The 19,103-nt window shown below is 37.3% G+C and overlaps 2 protein-coding genes across 6 annotated transcripts in view; both read right to left on the bottom strand.

Moving 5' to 3' along the window:
• Window positions 1-3,468, bottom strand: part of dbnlb (drebrin-like b) — an 89,584-nt gene extending 86,116 nt beyond the window's left edge. For 3 of the 4 annotated variants that reach the window (XM_028799333.2, XM_028799339.2, XM_028799357.2), the window contains exon 1: window positions 3,268-3,467. In XM_028799333.2, the coding sequence (XP_028655166.1) occupies window positions 3,268-3,350 (83 nt within the window). In that variant the 5' untranslated portion in view covers window positions 3,351-3,467. Of the gene's footprint in view, window positions 1-3,267 lie in introns of all 4 variants that reach the window. The other variant, XM_028799348.2, reaches the window with a different exon arrangement.
• Window positions 3,469-14,819: 11,351 nt separating this feature from the next.
• The window catches only part of ube2d4 (ubiquitin-conjugating enzyme E2D 4 (putative)), a 57,483-nt gene continuing 53,199 nt past the window's right edge, over window positions 14,820-19,103 (bottom strand). For both annotated transcript variants that reach the window (XM_028799320.2, XM_028799313.2), the window contains one exon: window positions 14,820-17,510. In XM_028799320.2, coding sequence (XP_028655153.1) covers window positions 17,465-17,510 — 46 coding nt within the window. In that variant the 3' untranslated portion in view covers window positions 14,820-17,464. The remainder of the gene's footprint in view (window positions 17,511-19,103) is intronic.

Below are 19,103 nucleotides of genomic sequence, written 5' to 3'. Positions count from 1 at the left end.
ATGGAAAAACAATTCCAGAACACTACACAAAATACTCCCATAAACATTAAGCAAAAACAATCAAGGTCATCTTGTCATATACCACTTTAACCACAGAACCATTCATTGGCCAAAATGTTTATGAAAATAAAGTATATTTGGGTTTAGACTTTATTATTCCAGAGTGTAACGCGGATATACAAACAAACAGTTTCACAGATTATACAGAACATTAACCAGAAAATAACAAATGCTACAAATTACAACAATCATCTGAACGCATGTTCAATATAGATACAATAGAACACAGTAACTCTCGGTCAAATTCCTTATTAGAGAAAAAAAAAAAGATTCCAAAAAATACATTCAAAAGCATATTAAAGCTACTAAAGAAATGAAAACATTAAATATGCAGCCCGATGCACAAATTTAGAATAATTAGATGGGGAGGTGGGGTTCAATCCAAAATATAAAAGTAAAAAGAGAATCATTTCTTTAATGTCGTTTCTGTAGACATCCTTTCCTTTCAGTGCAGAAAGAAACTTGCAGGACATAACTTGAACAAGACTGAGCAAGTTTGTCTGTGGCATGTAATATTCACCCTCATTGCATTTCTTTCACTTTCCTATCTTTTGAAACTGCACTAAAGCAGCTACTTCTACAGACATGTTTTCAGTTATCTTTGTATCTTCAATTTGAGAAGTTATTTTTAACTAAACTGTTGCCAGACACTAAAGCTCTTTGTGCTTTTTCTCATTTTATGACAATTTCGTAACTAGGAACATTTTAAGTAACCACTGAAAATTACAGTATATTTAAATCCCCAAACTATTCAAGAGTCTACGCTTCCGTATATCAGAGTTTGGGACCCAAGGATAATTTGGATATGCATGCACACATATTTTTCAGCTTCATTATTATATGTATGCTGATTTAGTCTAATTTTTGACAGGGTATTTATACAGTATAAGTATGTCTGTGCAGGGAACTGCTTCTTTGTTGTTTTATTTGGTCTTCAGTAGGGGAAAAAAAACAAAACCATTACATAAATGTACCTCAAATGATAAAGGGTTTATCTCCAAAAAATCCTTGTGTATTGTTCTTCATTGTTTTTATTCTTTAATTTTTTGTTAAAGGAACCTAAAATTAAAGACTTTCAAATTATGTTTTAGCTTACTTATGTATTGTGGCGATACATGGGTAAGCAAGATGGACGGAAGGAGAAAGATATACTCTGGTATGTAAAAAAAAGTGACATGCTGAATGTGTGAATTTCTGAACCACACATGTGACAGTATTGACTGTATGGCAAGGGTTGTCCTGGAGTACCACTATGGCTAAAGGCTTTCATTCCAACCAGTTTCACAAATCAATAGGTCACTCTTAGGTCTCATCACTCTTATTGTTAAGCTGCCCTTTTTTTGTTTTCTTATTCTGCATTAAAAAGAATGTTCTAGTATATTTGCAAAATTGTGTTTTCTTTGTCATAGATTTAAACATGTAACTTTCTTTTACTATTTTTATTTCAATTCACCTTAAGATTATGGAGTGTTGTCCTTCAATTGTATCCAAATTCTGACAAGTAGTGATGAGCAGTGCAGACCCATGTGCAAGTGGTACTGAATGTTAAAGAATTTATACCTGTGTCTATTCATCATTAACTGTCCAGTTTACTAAAATATTTTAAATGAAATTGAAAAGAAAAATTTGAAGGACTGAGAATTGCTAATCTGTTTTCAGCTACAAATCATTTGGATGATATCCTTGGAAAGAAAAAACATGTATGTATATAAAAAACACCGGACATGGCAGAATGAAAACACTAATAAGCCATAAAATTAAACCTATTATCAGCAAGAATTGGCTTGTAATTAAGCAATCGGGATGAAACAAAAACCTGCAGTCTCCATGGCCCCTGAGGGCCGACTTTTCCTATTCCAGACCTGTGAATTCCATGTTCATTTGTGATTATCTGTGGCCACTACTTGGGTGGACTGTAGTGGTTAGCACTGCAACTCACAGCTCCTACACTGAAGGACCCTCATAGACAATGTCTGTGTGGAGTTCACAGGTTCCAAATTCACCTGCCTGAGGTACGAAAGGACAGCATTTGAGGTTAACTGGCCACTCCAAATTGTTCCAGTGCAAGTTAATGTGCCCTGCAGCAGCCTGGCAGCCAGTCCAGTATTGGCTCACATTTCCCACCTTGACCTCAGTGCTGCCAGGATTTGCCCCCTTGGGAGAAAACAAACTGAATCAAATGGATATTTTCAAATTCCACCTTCAGTACAACAGGCAACTGAAGAAAAGCATTTCACCTCCTGAAGCTAAAAACTCTGTAGGGAAATGAGTGTCGCTCACACCTTTTTAATAATACCTTCATATCAATTTGTTGGCATTGTATTGTCACGTGTCTCGAAGGGACTGCAAGTTGCAATGTGAGAATGAACCTGGTAAACTACAGTATATTCCAGTTGCCTTTATATTTAAAACATAGTGAAAAGTTAGGCAAAAATGACACCTTTTATTGGCTAACTAAAAGATTACAATATGCAAGCTTTCGAGGCAACTCTGGCCCCTTCTTCAGGCAAGATGCAGTCATACTATTTAAAACATAAAATGCGTATGTCAAGGCTCAATGATCCCACAGTCTCGACCTTTTTTTCTGCTGGACTTGAGGATATGCTGGTAGGCGATCCAATGTGTTAGCTTTACATTTCGGTTTACTGTTAAAGGAACTTTAAAATATAATAGTTGTGTTCCAAACTCATTACTCACTTCGGGAACTGCTGTTAATCCTCGAAATTGTTTTCTCGGTTAAAGCGGCTGTGATATTCAAAACTGAAATTTCTAGGAGGCCTTTACCAGGAAACAAGCGAGGCTTGCTTCAGAGTCGCATTCTCTACCAAAACCATGCAAAAACAAACTATATAGGTACAGGGAAGAAGCTTAAACCAAGACTATTTAAAATAATAATAATAAAAATTATGCAGATTCTTCATTAGGTTATAGGGTGACACATTTTTAACCGAGATATCGCTTTTTGGCGAGATGGTACACAATTTTCATTAGTATAAGAGAGAGTTTCTGAACGCAAACTTCGACTTTTAGTAATAGTGCCAGTCACATATAAGCTCGCATCCCAAATGCGGAGTGGCAAGGCTCTTGCCAGTTTTTCAGCTCTTCCCGTGCAATCAGGAAATCACAGGCAAGCCGCTACGCCCCACCGCCCGTTTCTCTCTCTCTCGTCCAAAGATATCAGAGTCTCTGTATCTTCCATGCTCTTACCAGTTAGTATTGCTTTTCTCGTCCACCACCTCCTTATAGGCTTCCTGCAGTGCCGGGCCATTCTTACTCAAGTTCACCGCCATGGTGTGAGACTTCCCCGCGGTAAGCAGGAACTAATGAAGCGACAGGGCGAGGATTGAGTCGGACCCGTGGCGGCGCTGACACCACAGCTCTCCAGCACGTGCGCGTGCGCGTGCGCGTGCGCGTGCGCAGCAGTACTTTCGTCACCAAGCGGTGACCAGCCCAAGACTGCAGCACGTTGTCGATATTAGACGACGGGTATTCGAAAATAAGGGGAGGGAGGTTAGCGTTTCGTTTTTGTGCGTTTTTTTAAAATAATTGATACAAATGCGTGTCATCTTTGGATATTAATAGTGTTTGTGCTAAACTACAAAGCAGCAGTGTCTGTATTTCCAAATGAAAAATGAGGTATGTGGTGGAATGTGAAAGTGGTTAAACTTGTTGCCTCGCAAAGTGCCACATTCAAAAGTCAGTCTCTGGGCATTATCATTGTTAATTCTACATGTTCATTCGGTGTTGTTTACCTGTCTTTTCTCGGATAGTTAGTTTTTAATTCCATATCCCAAAGGTATGGTAAAATTAATTGCCCTGTTGTGTGTTTGTCACGCCAAGTGACATCTCTTCATTAGGGGCAAGTAAGCCATAGCCAAAGTATACCCAGTAGATGGCACTATTGTATATAAATCAGAAAACTAACCAATAACACAGGTATACACTATATTTCTGTATTTTGCCGTGATTTTTAGTGATCCGATTAATTTTGTTCACTTCACCAAAATGATTCGAATCTTTGAATCATTGATTCGTTCACTGCAAAAACGACATCAAACTATAATCTAGTTTAAAATCTGGAATAGGATCATAACTGTGTAAAAACCACCAAACAATATAAAAAGCAAGCATCAAAATAAGTAATTAATGTATAAAAATAATAATCTTTATTGAATTTTGACAATACAAATTCAACAATAGAAAACAAATGTACAAGAGAATAGTGCACACATCACAAAAAAATAAAAACCACCAAACAATATAAAAAGCAAGCATCAAAGTAAGTAATTCACATATAATAATCTTCTTTATTGAATTTTGACAATAAAATTTCAACAATAGAAAAACAATGTACAAGAGAATATCACACACATCACAATAAAATTGTTAGGACATTGAAATATGAGGAAATAAAATGGTCCGTTTTAGATTAACCTCCCACAATTTCCTTGTTTTATATCCCATCTTTTCTGATACAGTCTGCCATATATACAGTATATATCATCAGTGAACTGATCTACGATTCAGTGTACCGCGAGTCTCTTGTCAGTACACGACACGACAACAGTGTACAGTTCAGTACACAAACTAATTCCTTCAGTGAACTACTTCAATGTAGTCATTTGTCAGCTCTTCGGTCCTCAGTTTAGTACTTGAACTGATTGTTTCGATGAACTAGTTCAGCAGTTCATTCCTCAGTTCAGTACACAGACTGATTCTTTCGTTGAACTAGTTCAGTGCACTGTACTGCAAGTCTCTTGTCTGCAGTTTGTGAACGAACTTGCAATGATTCTCCAGATCAGTAGGGGGGTCATATTGGTTCATTCAGTCTGTCAGTGTACATTCTGAGATGTTCATAGTCACTCAGTCAGAGTGAACCAATCAATGGGTGGTGCTTGGTGTCATCTACCAAGTCAGTTATTGGCTAGTTGTTGTCATGACCGTTTTTCTGACGTATTTCCCAAGGACAGCAGCCATTTAAGTGAAGTTAAGGTGATTGCTCCGGACTGTCGCGGAATGCAATGTAAAACATTCTATGCATTGCATATGCCACGAAAAGATTTGTTCTTTAATGTTAGTGAACCAGTATGTTTGTTCAGAGACCAATACAAGTACAAAAGAACTAGTTTGTTCATTCACAACACATCACCATTTTATTGTATCATCCCGGCTGGGGTGAATCATGTTGGCTGAGGGACTGTTGAGTCTAGCTGGGTGGCTGGAGAGCTGCACAGAGGACTGCCATTGGGGAAATGGTTGACACTAGAAAGAAGTAAATTTGTGGTACTCTAAACAGAGAAGCTGGAAATGGAGGTGGGGGTTTCTGGATGGTTAGGAGGACAACAAGACTGCGGGTATGAGTGGTAGGAAGAGGAGGATTCTGTGTACGGAACCAGAGTGTTTTTAGGGCATCTGTCATGGCCACAGCAGTGAGAGGTTTATAGATAATTGTAAACAATTCCCGTTCAATTTCCTTCATTCTTGTATTACATTCATGTATTTTTCTTACACTGTTAAGAGTAAACTGTTCTTACAGTCACTTTTTGGTCTTGCTGTGTCTTCCTTCCCAACTTGTTATAGGGAAGTCACTACAATATTTTTGGGCGCTGCATTCAAAAATGAAAACCTTGTTTCTCCATCATGTAACATTCTTCCACAAAACACATCTTAGCTGTCAATTGTAGTTTTTTTTTTCTTGTTTTCGCACTTTAATTAGATACCAGTCTTTTATTGTACTGACAATTTGTTTGGATGTAATATTTTCTAATATTAAAATATATGTTTAAAGCAAAACAGTTCTTCTATCGGATAATAAGGTCAGAATCTATCTGGAACCGAACACGGTGATTAGTCCTAGCTCCTGATAGCAGCATGTCTGGCCTTGTTTTTCCCACTTCACAGGAGTGCAATAAACATACCTCAGTGTGATTCAGTTAGTTGATCAATGCATTTGTAAATGGTCAGTGAAGAATTTCTTCTTTTTTTTGTACTGTTAATTCATATTTGGTCTCTATTGTTGTGTGAATGATCCTTGGGCCTCATTTATAAAGCTTGCGTACGAACATAAAGAGGCTCAAAACGTGCATTCACTAATTCTCACATAAACATCAGGAATTATAAAAGAAAACATCTATATAATAGATGAGCCGTTATTGTAAGGGAGGATGAGTTTAAGCAAGGGATGAGTCACCCAAGTATGAGTTTGCATTACATCACCGGTGGCAGGGGCTCCTATATAAATAGCAAGCCTGCAAAGTCACATGCTTTTCCAACTAGTGTGGCAAAAGGCAGGCAGTCATTTTAAGGATAGTGAGCCACCTCAAAGAGCTATGTAAAGAGCAGAAAATTCATCCATTGCGGCGCTCAATGCCAACACTACATTGGTGTCAGAAATGGGAAGAGAAGACTTACAGTCTAACTTAGACAAGAGACTTAAACAGACCTGCTTGGCACTACAGTGGAGTTTCTGGAGAGGCTTGGGGCTCAAATCTGTAATCTGGAGTGCCATTTGCAGAAGCAGTACAGAGGGAAGACAGCTGAGAAACTGCCACCTCTCCACCACTGCTTCACCATCTGCTAATGTCCATTAACCTGGTTGCGTGGACACAGGTGGAGTTTCATGCTCATGGAGCTGGGGAAAAGTGTGGCAGATTGAGTTGCCACTGACCCCAAGTAAGCTGCCAGAAGATGGACAGTGGTAAAATTGTGCAGACAAAGGACAAGGCAGATTGTAGAGGCGTTGTGAAGCAGCAGTGGAGGGAGAGTGCCAAAGCTGAGGTCCAGACCTAGAACACAGTTTGCAGCTCCAGTTCAGTGAAGGAATACAGCAAAGAGATCAGTACATCTATATCTCATTAGCTGACTGAAAAGGAGCTACGTGCAGTTTTCAGATGGTGTGGGTATACATACTTGAAACAGCATTTTTGCTAACATAAAAAGGCAATTTGCATCAGTGTATGATTTTCCTAATGTAACTGGATCACTTTAATGCAGTCATATTGCAAAACTGCAAACTGTTACATTCCATTAACACAGAGGTCATATGTGATGCCAAGATGAGACTGACAAACATCACATCTCCAAAGCCTGGGTCAATCCATGATTCATTTGTTTTGAGGCAATCTAGCTTTGCAGACATGATGGTATGTGGTGGCTGGCTTGCTGGTAAAGTAATTGATTATTCCCTCAGTTTTTCATTGTATTACCAATCGTGTGATGACATATGCCAGCTGTTAGCGGGTACCTGCACAGACGTTGGCACCTTACACTTTTCCTGGACAACCGGCATGGCGAGGAGAGGTGTTATAATGCTGTGTGTGATCTCGCTTGCATATTTTTGGAGTGCAGGTAGCGGAGTCTCGATGTGTCAGGAGCGAGGCTGCTCTACCTGCCTATGAAGTTCTGTGGTATTGTAATTGCATATGTATGAAGTTGATTAGCATCGAGGCAAGTTTACAAGCACACATTTATAAGGGGATTGTGATATACAAATCTGCGTATGCCAGATTTTTTTTTTTTTTGGTGCAGTTTTATAAATGAGGCCCCTGTTTTCTTCTATGTTTATTGAAAGTTTGTAGTAAAAAAGAGACATACGATTGCAGATTTTGTGAAAAAAAACTCATTACATCTACCTTGGAATAAAACACGATAACCAAGACAAACAGTACGGCCCTCACAGTGTCTTCTCTGTTTGTGTTTAGGAACTAAGAATGGACAAAAGGTACGAAGAAGGCAGTTGCTTTTGGGATTTTAATGAGATTCACGGAACCCAAAAATCTTTGGGATGATTGTTGTTTCTCGTCCTGGAAAATTCAAGGATGTAACAAAAAGAATCAAATAAACTGTTCATGTTAATCTTCCATCAGCAATAAGACGTATTCTCTACTCCAGCTGACATGCTTGATTCTGAAGAAAGTCACTCGTGGGTAGGGAAAGTACTTCAGGTGACAATGAAGAATTTGTCCCAATCTGTTCAAGCAATGAGCCCCAGGATGAACGTAATGATTTAGTAAAAGTTCTAGACTTTTGAAAAGATGCTGCAGAGCTCTTGGAATCCTGATTAAAAGATACTACACATCCAGACACTTCCTCTTGGTACAAACATAGAGAAGAAGAGTTTGCAGCATATTTGAAGAAAGATGGATTATTGGTTTACTGCACTGACATAAGTGGCCTAGAAGAATGGAGACTACTTAGAGACTTCTTTAAAAGAAGCCTAAAAGGAGTACTTCCTCATAAATACACATCATTACCTGCTACTCATTCTGTGTATTTGAAAGAGTTTAAAGAATTGATTTGCAACGTTAAGTCTTAAAGTTCACTTTTTGGATTCACATTTGAAATTTTTTCCTAAAACTTTTGGAGTGGTGAGTGAAGAGCAGGGTGAAAGATTCCATCAGGATATCAAGGACATGGAAAGAAGGTACCAGGGATGTTGGGATGTTGGTATGATTAAGGACTTCTGCTGGATGCACCAGAAAAAGTGGGCAAACAATGGACCAACAAATGAAATTTTAGATTAAAAAAATATATATATCTATATATATATTTATATATATATATAAATCAATGAACATGTGTTGCTGTTTTCTTTACCTATATGTTTGAAATATCCCATTGACTAAATCTTTTCATGTTAACATAATGTAGAGAAATATCATTCACATGGCAGGTATTAAACTTGTATTTTCTAACTTGTATGGCCCATACGATCTCTTTCTTAAACTTTGCAATATTTAGTACTTTGTATCTTTTTTGTCTGCATGTATTGTCCTTTCTTTTGCTTTATTGATTTATTTCATTATTTATTGTATCCTAACAAAAAAATCAAAAGTTGGAGAAAACACATTTTTTGAAGATATAAGATTATAACCATAAAACTCTCATGCAATAGAGAGGAAAATGTAACACTTCACATAAAAGAAGGAATGAGTGCTAACCCAGGTCAAAGTAACAAACAGCTGGGGAGGATCATAGCGGACATATTGGATGAACCAAGACAAGGGGCTTCCCTCTAATGAGGTCTAACACATTCCCATGCTGCACCAATCGACACCTCTTGATTAATCTGCTTCCTGATGCCTCTCACTGTTGGCACACTTCTTATATATAAACGTCTACGTGTGGAAGTGTGTGTGTCGTCTATTCAGTCTGGAAGTGAAAGGTGGAGTCAGGGTGATGGCTCCACGCCTGAGGAAACAGAAAACTCACTTAGCTGCTAATTACACAATTGAGGCCAGCACGTCAGCAAAACGAAACCTCCAAAGAAAGACAAAGTTGCTTAGCCGCTAACATCAGCAGAACGGTATCCCTTTTACTTTTCCTCTTGCTGCTAATGCACAAGCGAGGTGAGCACATCGGCAAAACGAATCCTCCTAGGAGAGAGATGCCCAGAGTAGTTCCTTTCAATTACCTGACATCTCTACATTTCAGGTTTTTTTTTCTGATGATTTCAATAGTTTCTAGGACCCCGGGCTTTTTACAGTGCAAGCTTACACAGCTAGTCTCTTATAAATGTCCATCAAGTGTGTAATTCTCCACATATGGATTGCACTCTAAAGTGTCTATTGGAGCCAATGAGATTATATCAAGTATGTTTTTTTTTTTTTTTTCCACTTAAGTGACACAGCGTCTATAAGAACCAGTGTCTATAATGAACAGCACCAGTCTCTGTGCAGGTAAGCTCTTGTTTAGGCATTCAGATGCATTGAGATGTTTGAATTAGAGCGTGAAGGCTGACAGTCAATCCCAAGTCCAGACACAATTTTATTTTATATTGATCTCAAGAAGCAGAGATGCTCAGTGGCACCACACCAATTATGGTATAGTGGTGGCATCTTTTTGCAGATAACATCAATAGTAGCTGTTTAATATTGTATGCTGGTTGTGTATCTGATAACATTAATAGCAACTGTGCAATAACCAAATAAACAAAAGCTTCTTGCTTGTACAGCTAAGCCTACAATGACTTGTCAAGGCAAATGTGTGTTCCCCAACACGTTAGACGTTCAGGTCTTTGTATACTGTGCTATGAAACTATTGTCCCTTTTGGTGATTTTTTTTGCAGATTTTTGACACAAAATATTTTCTGGTCTTCAACAACAATCTTGTACAGTGTATTAATCAAATTGTACACAAATCAACAGATTATACTTTTTTTCTTATATCATTTATTGAATGATCACAGCTGACACTGTGTGAAAGCTAAATGCCCAAACACTTAACTGTTCAAGTCACTTTTAGCTACAATGACTGCAAACAGCCTCTCACGTCACTGGGGAGGACTTTTACCAAACTCGTACTTGCAGAACTGCTTCAAGTTAGAAGCACTGGTCGGTTTTCAAACATGAGTGGCTCATTTCAGACTGTCAGAGCATCTGTATTGGCTCAACTTTGACTAGGCCATTAAAAACATGTAGTTCTGTTTCTTTTTGTTCAAAAATGGGACATCATTTTCTTGATGCATTGTCTTTATAGTTTTCATTAAATAACAGATTTCATGATTCGTTTATTTCAGGTTGTCACACAGTCACCCTCATGTTTAACTGTTGCTTATTGGATGCTCTTACTGTGGAATGATGCATTTGTTTAATACGGGACATAATGGGACCCCATGTCATCCAAATAATTCCACTTTGTTTTATAGATAAGAAAATTCTCCCAAAGCACATGGTTATCATCCAGGTACTTCCTGCCAAATGAGAGATAATAATAATAATTCTTTACATTTATATAGCGCTTTTCTCACTACTCAAAGCGCTCTCCACACAGGGAGGACCCAGGAAGCAAACCCACAATCTCCTTACTGCAAAGCAGCAGCACTACCACCATGCCACCTGTGAGGATGACACGAGCATTTACATTCTTCTTAGCAATGACTTCCACTTTGAGACTCTCAATGAAGCCCATTTTTCCTCAGTGTCTTTCCGATTGTGGAGTTATGAACACTAGCATGCTGAAGAGAAGCTTGCTATTTTTTTGGATATTTTGTGACTTTCTGGGTGATTTTACAATGTGTCTTTCAAGTAATTTTTGAAGGCTTGCATACCTGAGAAGATTCCCTACTGTTCCAAGTGCTTTCCATTTGGAAATTTTGTCCCTCTCTGTGGTTTAGTGGAGTTCTCAGAGCCTAAGAAATGCCCATGTAGTCGTTTACAGACAGATAGATAATAATACGTTTTTTCTTATCTCTTTGGGAATTTCCATCAATCGTATCATTGCACATGCTTATTATGTGCTTGTTGAATCTTTGTGCTGGTAACTAGACTCTGACAATATGAATCAAAATAGTGAAGTTTGTATTGAGCACAACTGCTTGTGTTCATCCCTTTGATGGGGTTCATTTAACTGGGGAGCAATTACATTTTTTACATTGAATCAGTTGTTGGATCGTTCACTATATAAATTAAGTTTAAAAAAATGTTTTTGTTCCCTCCGGTGCTCTTTATCTAATAATACAATGTGGCTGAAGACCTGAAAAACATTTGATGTCAAAAACCTGCAATAAAAGAGGAATTCAGGAAAGGAGGAAAATAGCATTTCACAGCATTTGAAACATTTTAGTATAAGATAAACTTCAGGGCAGTGTGTTGTTATTCATATTGAGAGGAAGTCTGACCTTCTTTTTTAAGATGGTAGTTGTGATAGCTAAAATAAATTTGGGAATAGCAATTTGTTACCGATCACTCAGAATTTGAAAGGCTCAGTAATTACTAATCCTGTATAATTTATCTTGTGATAACAAGGTGTATATGCTTTAACAAGTTCAGGAAGCAGGATTGTAAAATATCTTATGTGGAATATAATGATAAGCTACTAAATTGATACAACCTAGTCCTAACTCTAGATACAATATTTAAAAATAAAGGGTGTCAGACTGTAGAAAGAACAATTTGAAGTAAATGAAAATGTGGCATTAGAGAAAGTAATTCTGCTGGATTTGTTTTCCTGTGTTGTGTTCTATAAAAAAAGGGTCCTTAAATATGAAGAATAACAAAAATGTCCCGAGTTCAAAAAAACTCATAAATTTGTATGAAGCTAAGGACTGAGACTTGAAAGAGCACCAATACTTTGTGTAAAATATTTTTGCAGTGTAAAAGTGTGTTTGTTTATTCCGAGTTGACACAACAGCAGCTCCAGGAGTGCTGGTTCATATTCTGGTCTGGTCTTTGCCCGTGCTAGAGTTTGCATGTATTCTCCGTGGCTATGTGGCTCTTTCTTCATTTGTGTTCCTACATCCATGTTAGGCCAATTGTAGCTATAAATCATACTCTGCTTTGGCCTTGCACAGTGATAGACTCTGCCTGCCCGTGATTCTAAAATTAGGCTAAATGGGTTCAGAAAATTAATGGGAGTTTTCAAACATCTACCATCTAATCACACTGACAGAATTAACTAAGATAGTAAAGGACAAGTAAAGCAAAGTCTCATCAAAACACAAATGAAATATGCTCTAAGCTAGTGGTAACACACTGTGAGAAAGTCAGTTTGGCCCCACAATGGAATCTAGATATTACACGTGATAATACTTCTGCCACCAGATTTATTTTAATGAATAGGAAGTTTGCTTTAAGAACAAATACCAAATATAACAACAGACTGCTTTAAGGAGAAACAGCAAAAAAATAAATAAATAAATATAGTGTGAAGATGCAATATATTTGAGTATATTTGACTAATGCAAAAATTCACTACTGAAAAAAATGAACCACCCAAAATTAGTTTTTTTTAATGTATGACTATAAGAAATGGAGAACTAGTTCATCTAACAAATCCACCTAAAGAAAGGATAGATAGATACAGCGCATCACTTTTTAGATAGATAGATAGATAGATAGATAGATAGATAGATAGATAGATAGATAGATAGATAGATAGATAGATAGATAGATAGATAGATAGATAGATAGATAGATAGATAGATAGATAAGGCACTATATGATTAATAGATATATAGATATGAAAGGCACTACCAGACAGACAGACAGATACAGTGCATCCGGAAAGTATTCACAGCGCATCACTTTTTCCACATTTTGTTATGTTACAGCCTTATTCCAAAATGGATTAAATTCATTTTTTTCCTCAGAATTCTACACACAACACCCCATAATGACAACATGAAAAAAGTTTACTTGAGATTTTTGCAAATTTATTAAAAATAAAAAAATTGAGAAACCACATGTACATAAGTATTCACAGCCTTTGCCATGAAGCTCAAAATTGAGCTCAGGTGCATCCTGTTTCCCCTGATCATCCTTGAGATGTTTCTGCAGCTTAATTGGAGTCCACCTGTGGTAAATTCAGTTGATTGGACATGATTTGGAAAGGCACACACCTGTCTATATAAGGTCCCACAGTTGACAGTTCATGTCAGAGCACAAACCAAGCATGAAGTCAAAGGAATTGTCTGTAGACCTCCGAGACAGGATTGTCTCGAGGCACAAATCTGGGGAAGGTTACAGAAAAATTTCTGCTGCTTTGAATGTCCCAATGAGCACAGTGGCCTCCATCATCCGTAAGTGGAAGAAGTTCGAAACCACTAGGACTCTTCCTAGAGCTGGCCGGCCATCTAAACCGAGCGTTTGGGGGAGAAGGGCCTTAGTCAGGGAGGTGACCAAGAACCCGATGGTCACTCTGTCAGAGCTCCAGAGGTCCTCTGTGGAGAGAGGAGAACCTTCCAGAAGGACAACCATCTCTGCAGCAATCCACCAATCAGGCCTGTATGGTAGAGTGGCCAGGCGGAAGCCACTCCTTAGTAAAAGTCACATGGCAGCCCGCCTGGAGTTTGCCAAAAGGCACCTGAAGGACTCTCAGACCATGAGAAAGAAAATTCTCTGGTCTGATGAGACAAAGATTGATCTCTTTGGTGTGAATGCTAGGCGTCACGTTTGAAGGAAACCAGGCACCGCTCATCACCAGGCCAATACCATCCCTACAGTGAAGCATGGTGGTGGCAGCATCATGCTGTGGTGATGTTTTTCAGCGGCAGGAACTGGGAGACTAGTCAGGATAAAGGGAAAGATGACTGCAGCAATGTACAGAGACATCCTGGATGAAAACCTGCTCCAGAGCTCTCTTGACCTCAGACTGGGGCGACGGTTCATCTTTCAGCAGGACAACGACCCTAAGCACACAGCCAAGATATCAAAGGAGTGGCTTCAGGACAACTCAGTGAATGTCCTTGAGTGGCCCAGCCAGAGCCCAGGCTTGAATCCGATTGAACATCTCTGGAGAGATCTTAAAATGGCTGTACACCGACGCTTCCCATACAAAATGGAGCTTGAGAGGTGCTGCAAAGAGGAATGGGCGAAACTGGCCAAGGATAGGTGTGCCAAGCTTGTGGCATCATATTCAAAAAGACTTGAGGCTGTAATTGCTGCCAAAGGTGCATCGACAAAGTATTGAGCAAAGGCTGTGAATACTTATGTACATGTGATTTCTCAGTTTTTTTTATTTGTAATAAATTTGCAAAAACCTCAAGTAAACTTTTTTCACATTGTCATTATGGGGTGTTGTGTGTAGAATTCTGAGGAAAAATATGAATTTAATCCATTTTGGAATAAGGCTGTAACATAACAAAATGTGGAAAAAGTGATGCGCTGTGAAAGCTTTCTGGATGCACTGTAGGTAGGTAGGTAGGTAGGTAGGTAGGTAGGTAGGTAGGTAGGTAGGTAGGTAGGTAGGTAGGTAGATAGATAGATAAAGGAGTTGAGTCAAGCTTCTTTTGTCCCCAACAAACTCACAGATACAAAAGACACTTGTATTTTGCACATTTTATTTGTTTTGCAAGGACAATCAGTTACTGGTGTTTGAGAGACATTCTAGCAGATACACTGTATCTACTGTACAGTATTCTTTGTGGGTCATTTCCTAACTCAGTGCACTTCACTTGTAATGCTTATATAGTGGTCCTGGAGAGTAATGTTTCATTTCCTGAGGTTGGCTAGTATGTAACCACTGTTAAAGAAATATTTTAAATATTGTCCCAGCAGAAAGGCAAGAAATATAGAACAACTGAGAGGTTTTCACTCTGGGAGACTCTTCACTGCCGTCCAGGCAGCACCCTGAGTCCTGTAAACTTGGCACCTTGAATAAAAATCAATGTCCATTATCTTAAAAGGTACTCCGTAGCAGAGCCTGTGGATAAGGAGATTGACATTACACCAAATACCACTGCTTACAGGAAATGAGAACACCATATCAGTGATTTCTAGAAAACACTAACTGCAAAACACAGCATGAGTATGATCAGCCTCATTTAGTAGTTTGAGAACAGGCAAGTCAGACTTCCACAACACAGACATTAACCTTGAGCAGTCTATAGATGGATATTGAGCGTTAACTACAAGATGTACAGCACTGAACCTTTTCCTTTCTTTCCCACTTTTTTTCAGCATCCCATTTTCATAGTGTAAGCCACTTATTTTTCAAGGCCAAATCAAAGGAAAAAACTGTGTTTGTGTAAACATTCCCTCATCTGACACATTTGAATGAGACATATGAAAGTGACAAAGATATATATTGCTGTTGATGTTGTAATGCAATTAAACTTTTAATCTATCAAATGTGCAAGTATCATTAATTATTACACATGTAATTTTTAAATTGAGGTACATGGACCTCTTGGTGGTGAGAACTGAAATGTAAGAAAAACCCAGGCTCTAACACTGAGACCCAGAAGAAGGTATTGATTCCTCACTCACTCCACTTAATTATGGCCAATGCATATAAGCCAAAGACATTTCCGCTTTTATATTCCTAAGGTTGCATGATCTGGTCATCATACTGCTGCATCAGTTAATGCATAATAGTCATTGGTCTTAAACACATACATAAAGAAAAAAAAAATAACTACAGATATTCTTCAGTATCAATCACATTTCATTTTGCATGGAATCATACCACACTTTTGCTTGAATAACCAAAACTCTGATGAATAGATAAGAATTAAAATAAACATATTTCCTTGGCATATCAAAACTTTAAATACTCCAGGTTAAGGCTGAAATGTGCATTTTTTTTTAAATACATGGTTATTAAAACTTAATGCACGCATTAGCAAAATGGCAGATTCTGTTTTCCTGATTCTACAGCTTTGCAAATGAACACTCTCCAAAAAAACGGTGGGGAAAAATGCTTTGTTGACATATCTTGTGCTCTTCTATTTCTGCATGTTTTTGATGTGTAATAGTGTAGGGTTCATCTTACTATCATGATGACCATCCTGTGTTTCACACATTCTCACATATACAATTACACACAATTTGTGTTTTGGGAGAATCTGCTCAAATTATATCCATGCAAGTGCATCACAAATCAATGAATATAAATTATGTAGTAACTACCAGTAAAACATTTTGTATTTAATATTTATTTAGTATTGTCACAGTTTTTGTTTTTGCTAAATTAAATAAAGAATATGTTCCTTCTAGGAAGAGCACATTAAATAAATTACATGATTGTAGGATAAATGAGGAGCTTGGCTTGAAGAGCACGGTCGGCTGTCTTGTTCACCATTTTCACAGGCACAGAGTGATGGTAATGGTTTTGTTATTACAGGACATTTTCTTAGCCCAGATGGTTATAAACCACTATTAGCATATTATGGCCTTTATAATATCTTTTTAAAAAGAAAATTAAGAATAATCAAAAGGAACTCCTTTGAGGGTGGCAGAGCAAAATGACAATAAGGAAGTCATTACAATATAACCAGCTATGTAAAGTGTTCATTTGCCCTCTTATTCTGAATATTCTTGCTGAGTAAGAAAAGTTCCATTTTGGCTCAAATACAATATGGTGCACCTGTCTTATTCTACAAAGCAGTCTCAGACACAGTAAAACATACATAAATAGAAAGTGTTATTTTATATTCATATTATATATATATATATATATATATATATATATATATATATATATATATATATATATATATATATATATATATATATATACTGTATAGATAGATATATGTTTTTTTACACACTGTACCCTGTTTATGGTTCCAAGAAATCCAGCCTGTACCCTATTAGTGTTAGAACCTCGCTAAAACATCTCCCACCTTCACTGAAGATATTATGCATCCATTAATTAAACAATAACAACATTAAAATAATAACCATCATTACCATCACATTAAAAAACATGGTAGTGTTTCAGGGTTTGTAGTCCGGAGCACTCAAAAACCTGGCATTTCTTCATTAAGTTGTCTTTTTGTCGATGTTTTCTGTGTCCTTCCCTTGCAGCAGGAGTCAAAAAATTTCTGTGATTGGCACATGGTACCAGGTAAACATTCGGCGGCCCATTTTGTGAATTTATTTGCATTTAAGTTGGTATTTCTCGTTCAAGAACCTGTTTTTAATTAATATTTTTTGTGGATGTTCATTTGTAAAAACAGTGCAATTCACATTGCATACTTTTGTGTCCATTCTCTGGCTAATCTGTTATACCTACAAATAAAAAAGAAAAAAACTTGATTAGTGCATTTCTTTGTATTTACTCAGATAAAAATACATTGTGCAAGACACATACTGTAAGTAATATAAAGGCAAAACCACAATGAAAGGATTTTATTTGCTGTATGTTGCATCTAAAAATAATACAAAGTGTGTTATAATGTACTGTGTGCAGGATACAGTATACTTCATCCCTCTTTATTCAACCCCATCTTTCTCACAGCACTGGAGGTTTTTGTTTTCCTCTTCTCCACTGTTAACTGGCCATTATGCATAGATTAACATTTAATTTATGCATAGATTAACATTTAATTAATGAACAGGTACTGTTGGCTTCCATTTATGTCAATCAGTTTCAAACTATCCTGTTTTCCTGTCTGTTTAAACAAATCTGTGTCTTTATGTGCAGTCATTGTATACAGTAATCAATAGTTTGTAAAATTTATACTAGGATTTTACCTAAGAACTTGTCATCGCACTTTGTGCCTGCACTAACTAGCTCAGTGGTTAGCAAACTAATCAAACAACATTCACTTACAAACCACAGCACTCTGCCTTTCTTCACAATAATGGCTTTGTAGCTAAGCCGCTTTCATATTTTTTCTCATAAAGGAAAAGGAATAAACAAATAGCTTTTTTGACAGGCTTTCCAAATGTAATGCCTTCTACCAGAGAGTGGCCCTTCACACCCGTCAAAAACTTGTGCAGACTGAAATGTGCTCCATATTAACACTCTTTCTGCTATAAAAACTTGTGTTCAGATATATCCTGACACAAAATCTGTTTTCCCTTTTTAAAATTTATTGTGGCAAACTCTTACAACAAATAAAGTTTAAATGTTGATAGTCTTTCAATTGCTTTTTACAGGCCATGCTTACCTGAAACAAATCTGCACTAAACATAACATGAACAGTAAAAGGTTTAATTATTTGCATTCTCACTAAAATGTAAAAAATAATGTGAGACTTTAGAATTATTTAATGCTTCCTTTTGTTTACATGGAGGCATGCACTAAGGTGGTCCAAACAACAACAAACAGACATGTATCAAAGGATTACAGATAAATGAATGTAGTGAGAAGTCCCCTTTGTATTGGCTAACTAAAAGATTACAATATGCAAGCTTTTGAGACAACTCAGGCCCCTTCTTCAGGCAAGATGTAGTCACCTTTGGGATGCCTGGGCATCGTGTTTCTGTAGGAATTTTGCAGGACCCAATAGCACTTGTGCTCAGGAATAAATCTCCATTATGAGTAATGCAGTTTATTTTATATACGTTACGTTAGAATTTTAGGGGGTTAATCAACAGGCATATTGCCTCTTCATGATTTAAGTATGCATAAGAGATAAAAATATATGTTTCATTTGTAGATATGAATAATAGCACCATTTAACACTCATACTCTCTGTCCTAAAACTGAAACCCTATTAATTTTAAGAACCACTTAATTTATTTATGTTTATCAGTTTACTCTAGACCAGCTAACAGGGGTAGACTTTTGTTTTCTCATCTTTCCACAAATCATTTCCTGCTCTCAGTACTACTCACAGTCCTGTGGCGTGGCATGCACTTGTGTTCACTGCTAAT

This window comes from Erpetoichthys calabaricus, chromosome 1 (genome assembly GCF_900747795.2).
Source record: "Erpetoichthys calabaricus chromosome 1, fErpCal1.3, whole genome shotgun sequence".
In the NCBI taxonomy this organism is placed as follows: Eukaryota; Metazoa; Chordata; class Cladistia; order Polypteriformes; family Polypteridae; genus Erpetoichthys; species Erpetoichthys calabaricus.
This window is presented reverse-complemented; position numbering and strand designations above follow the sequence as displayed.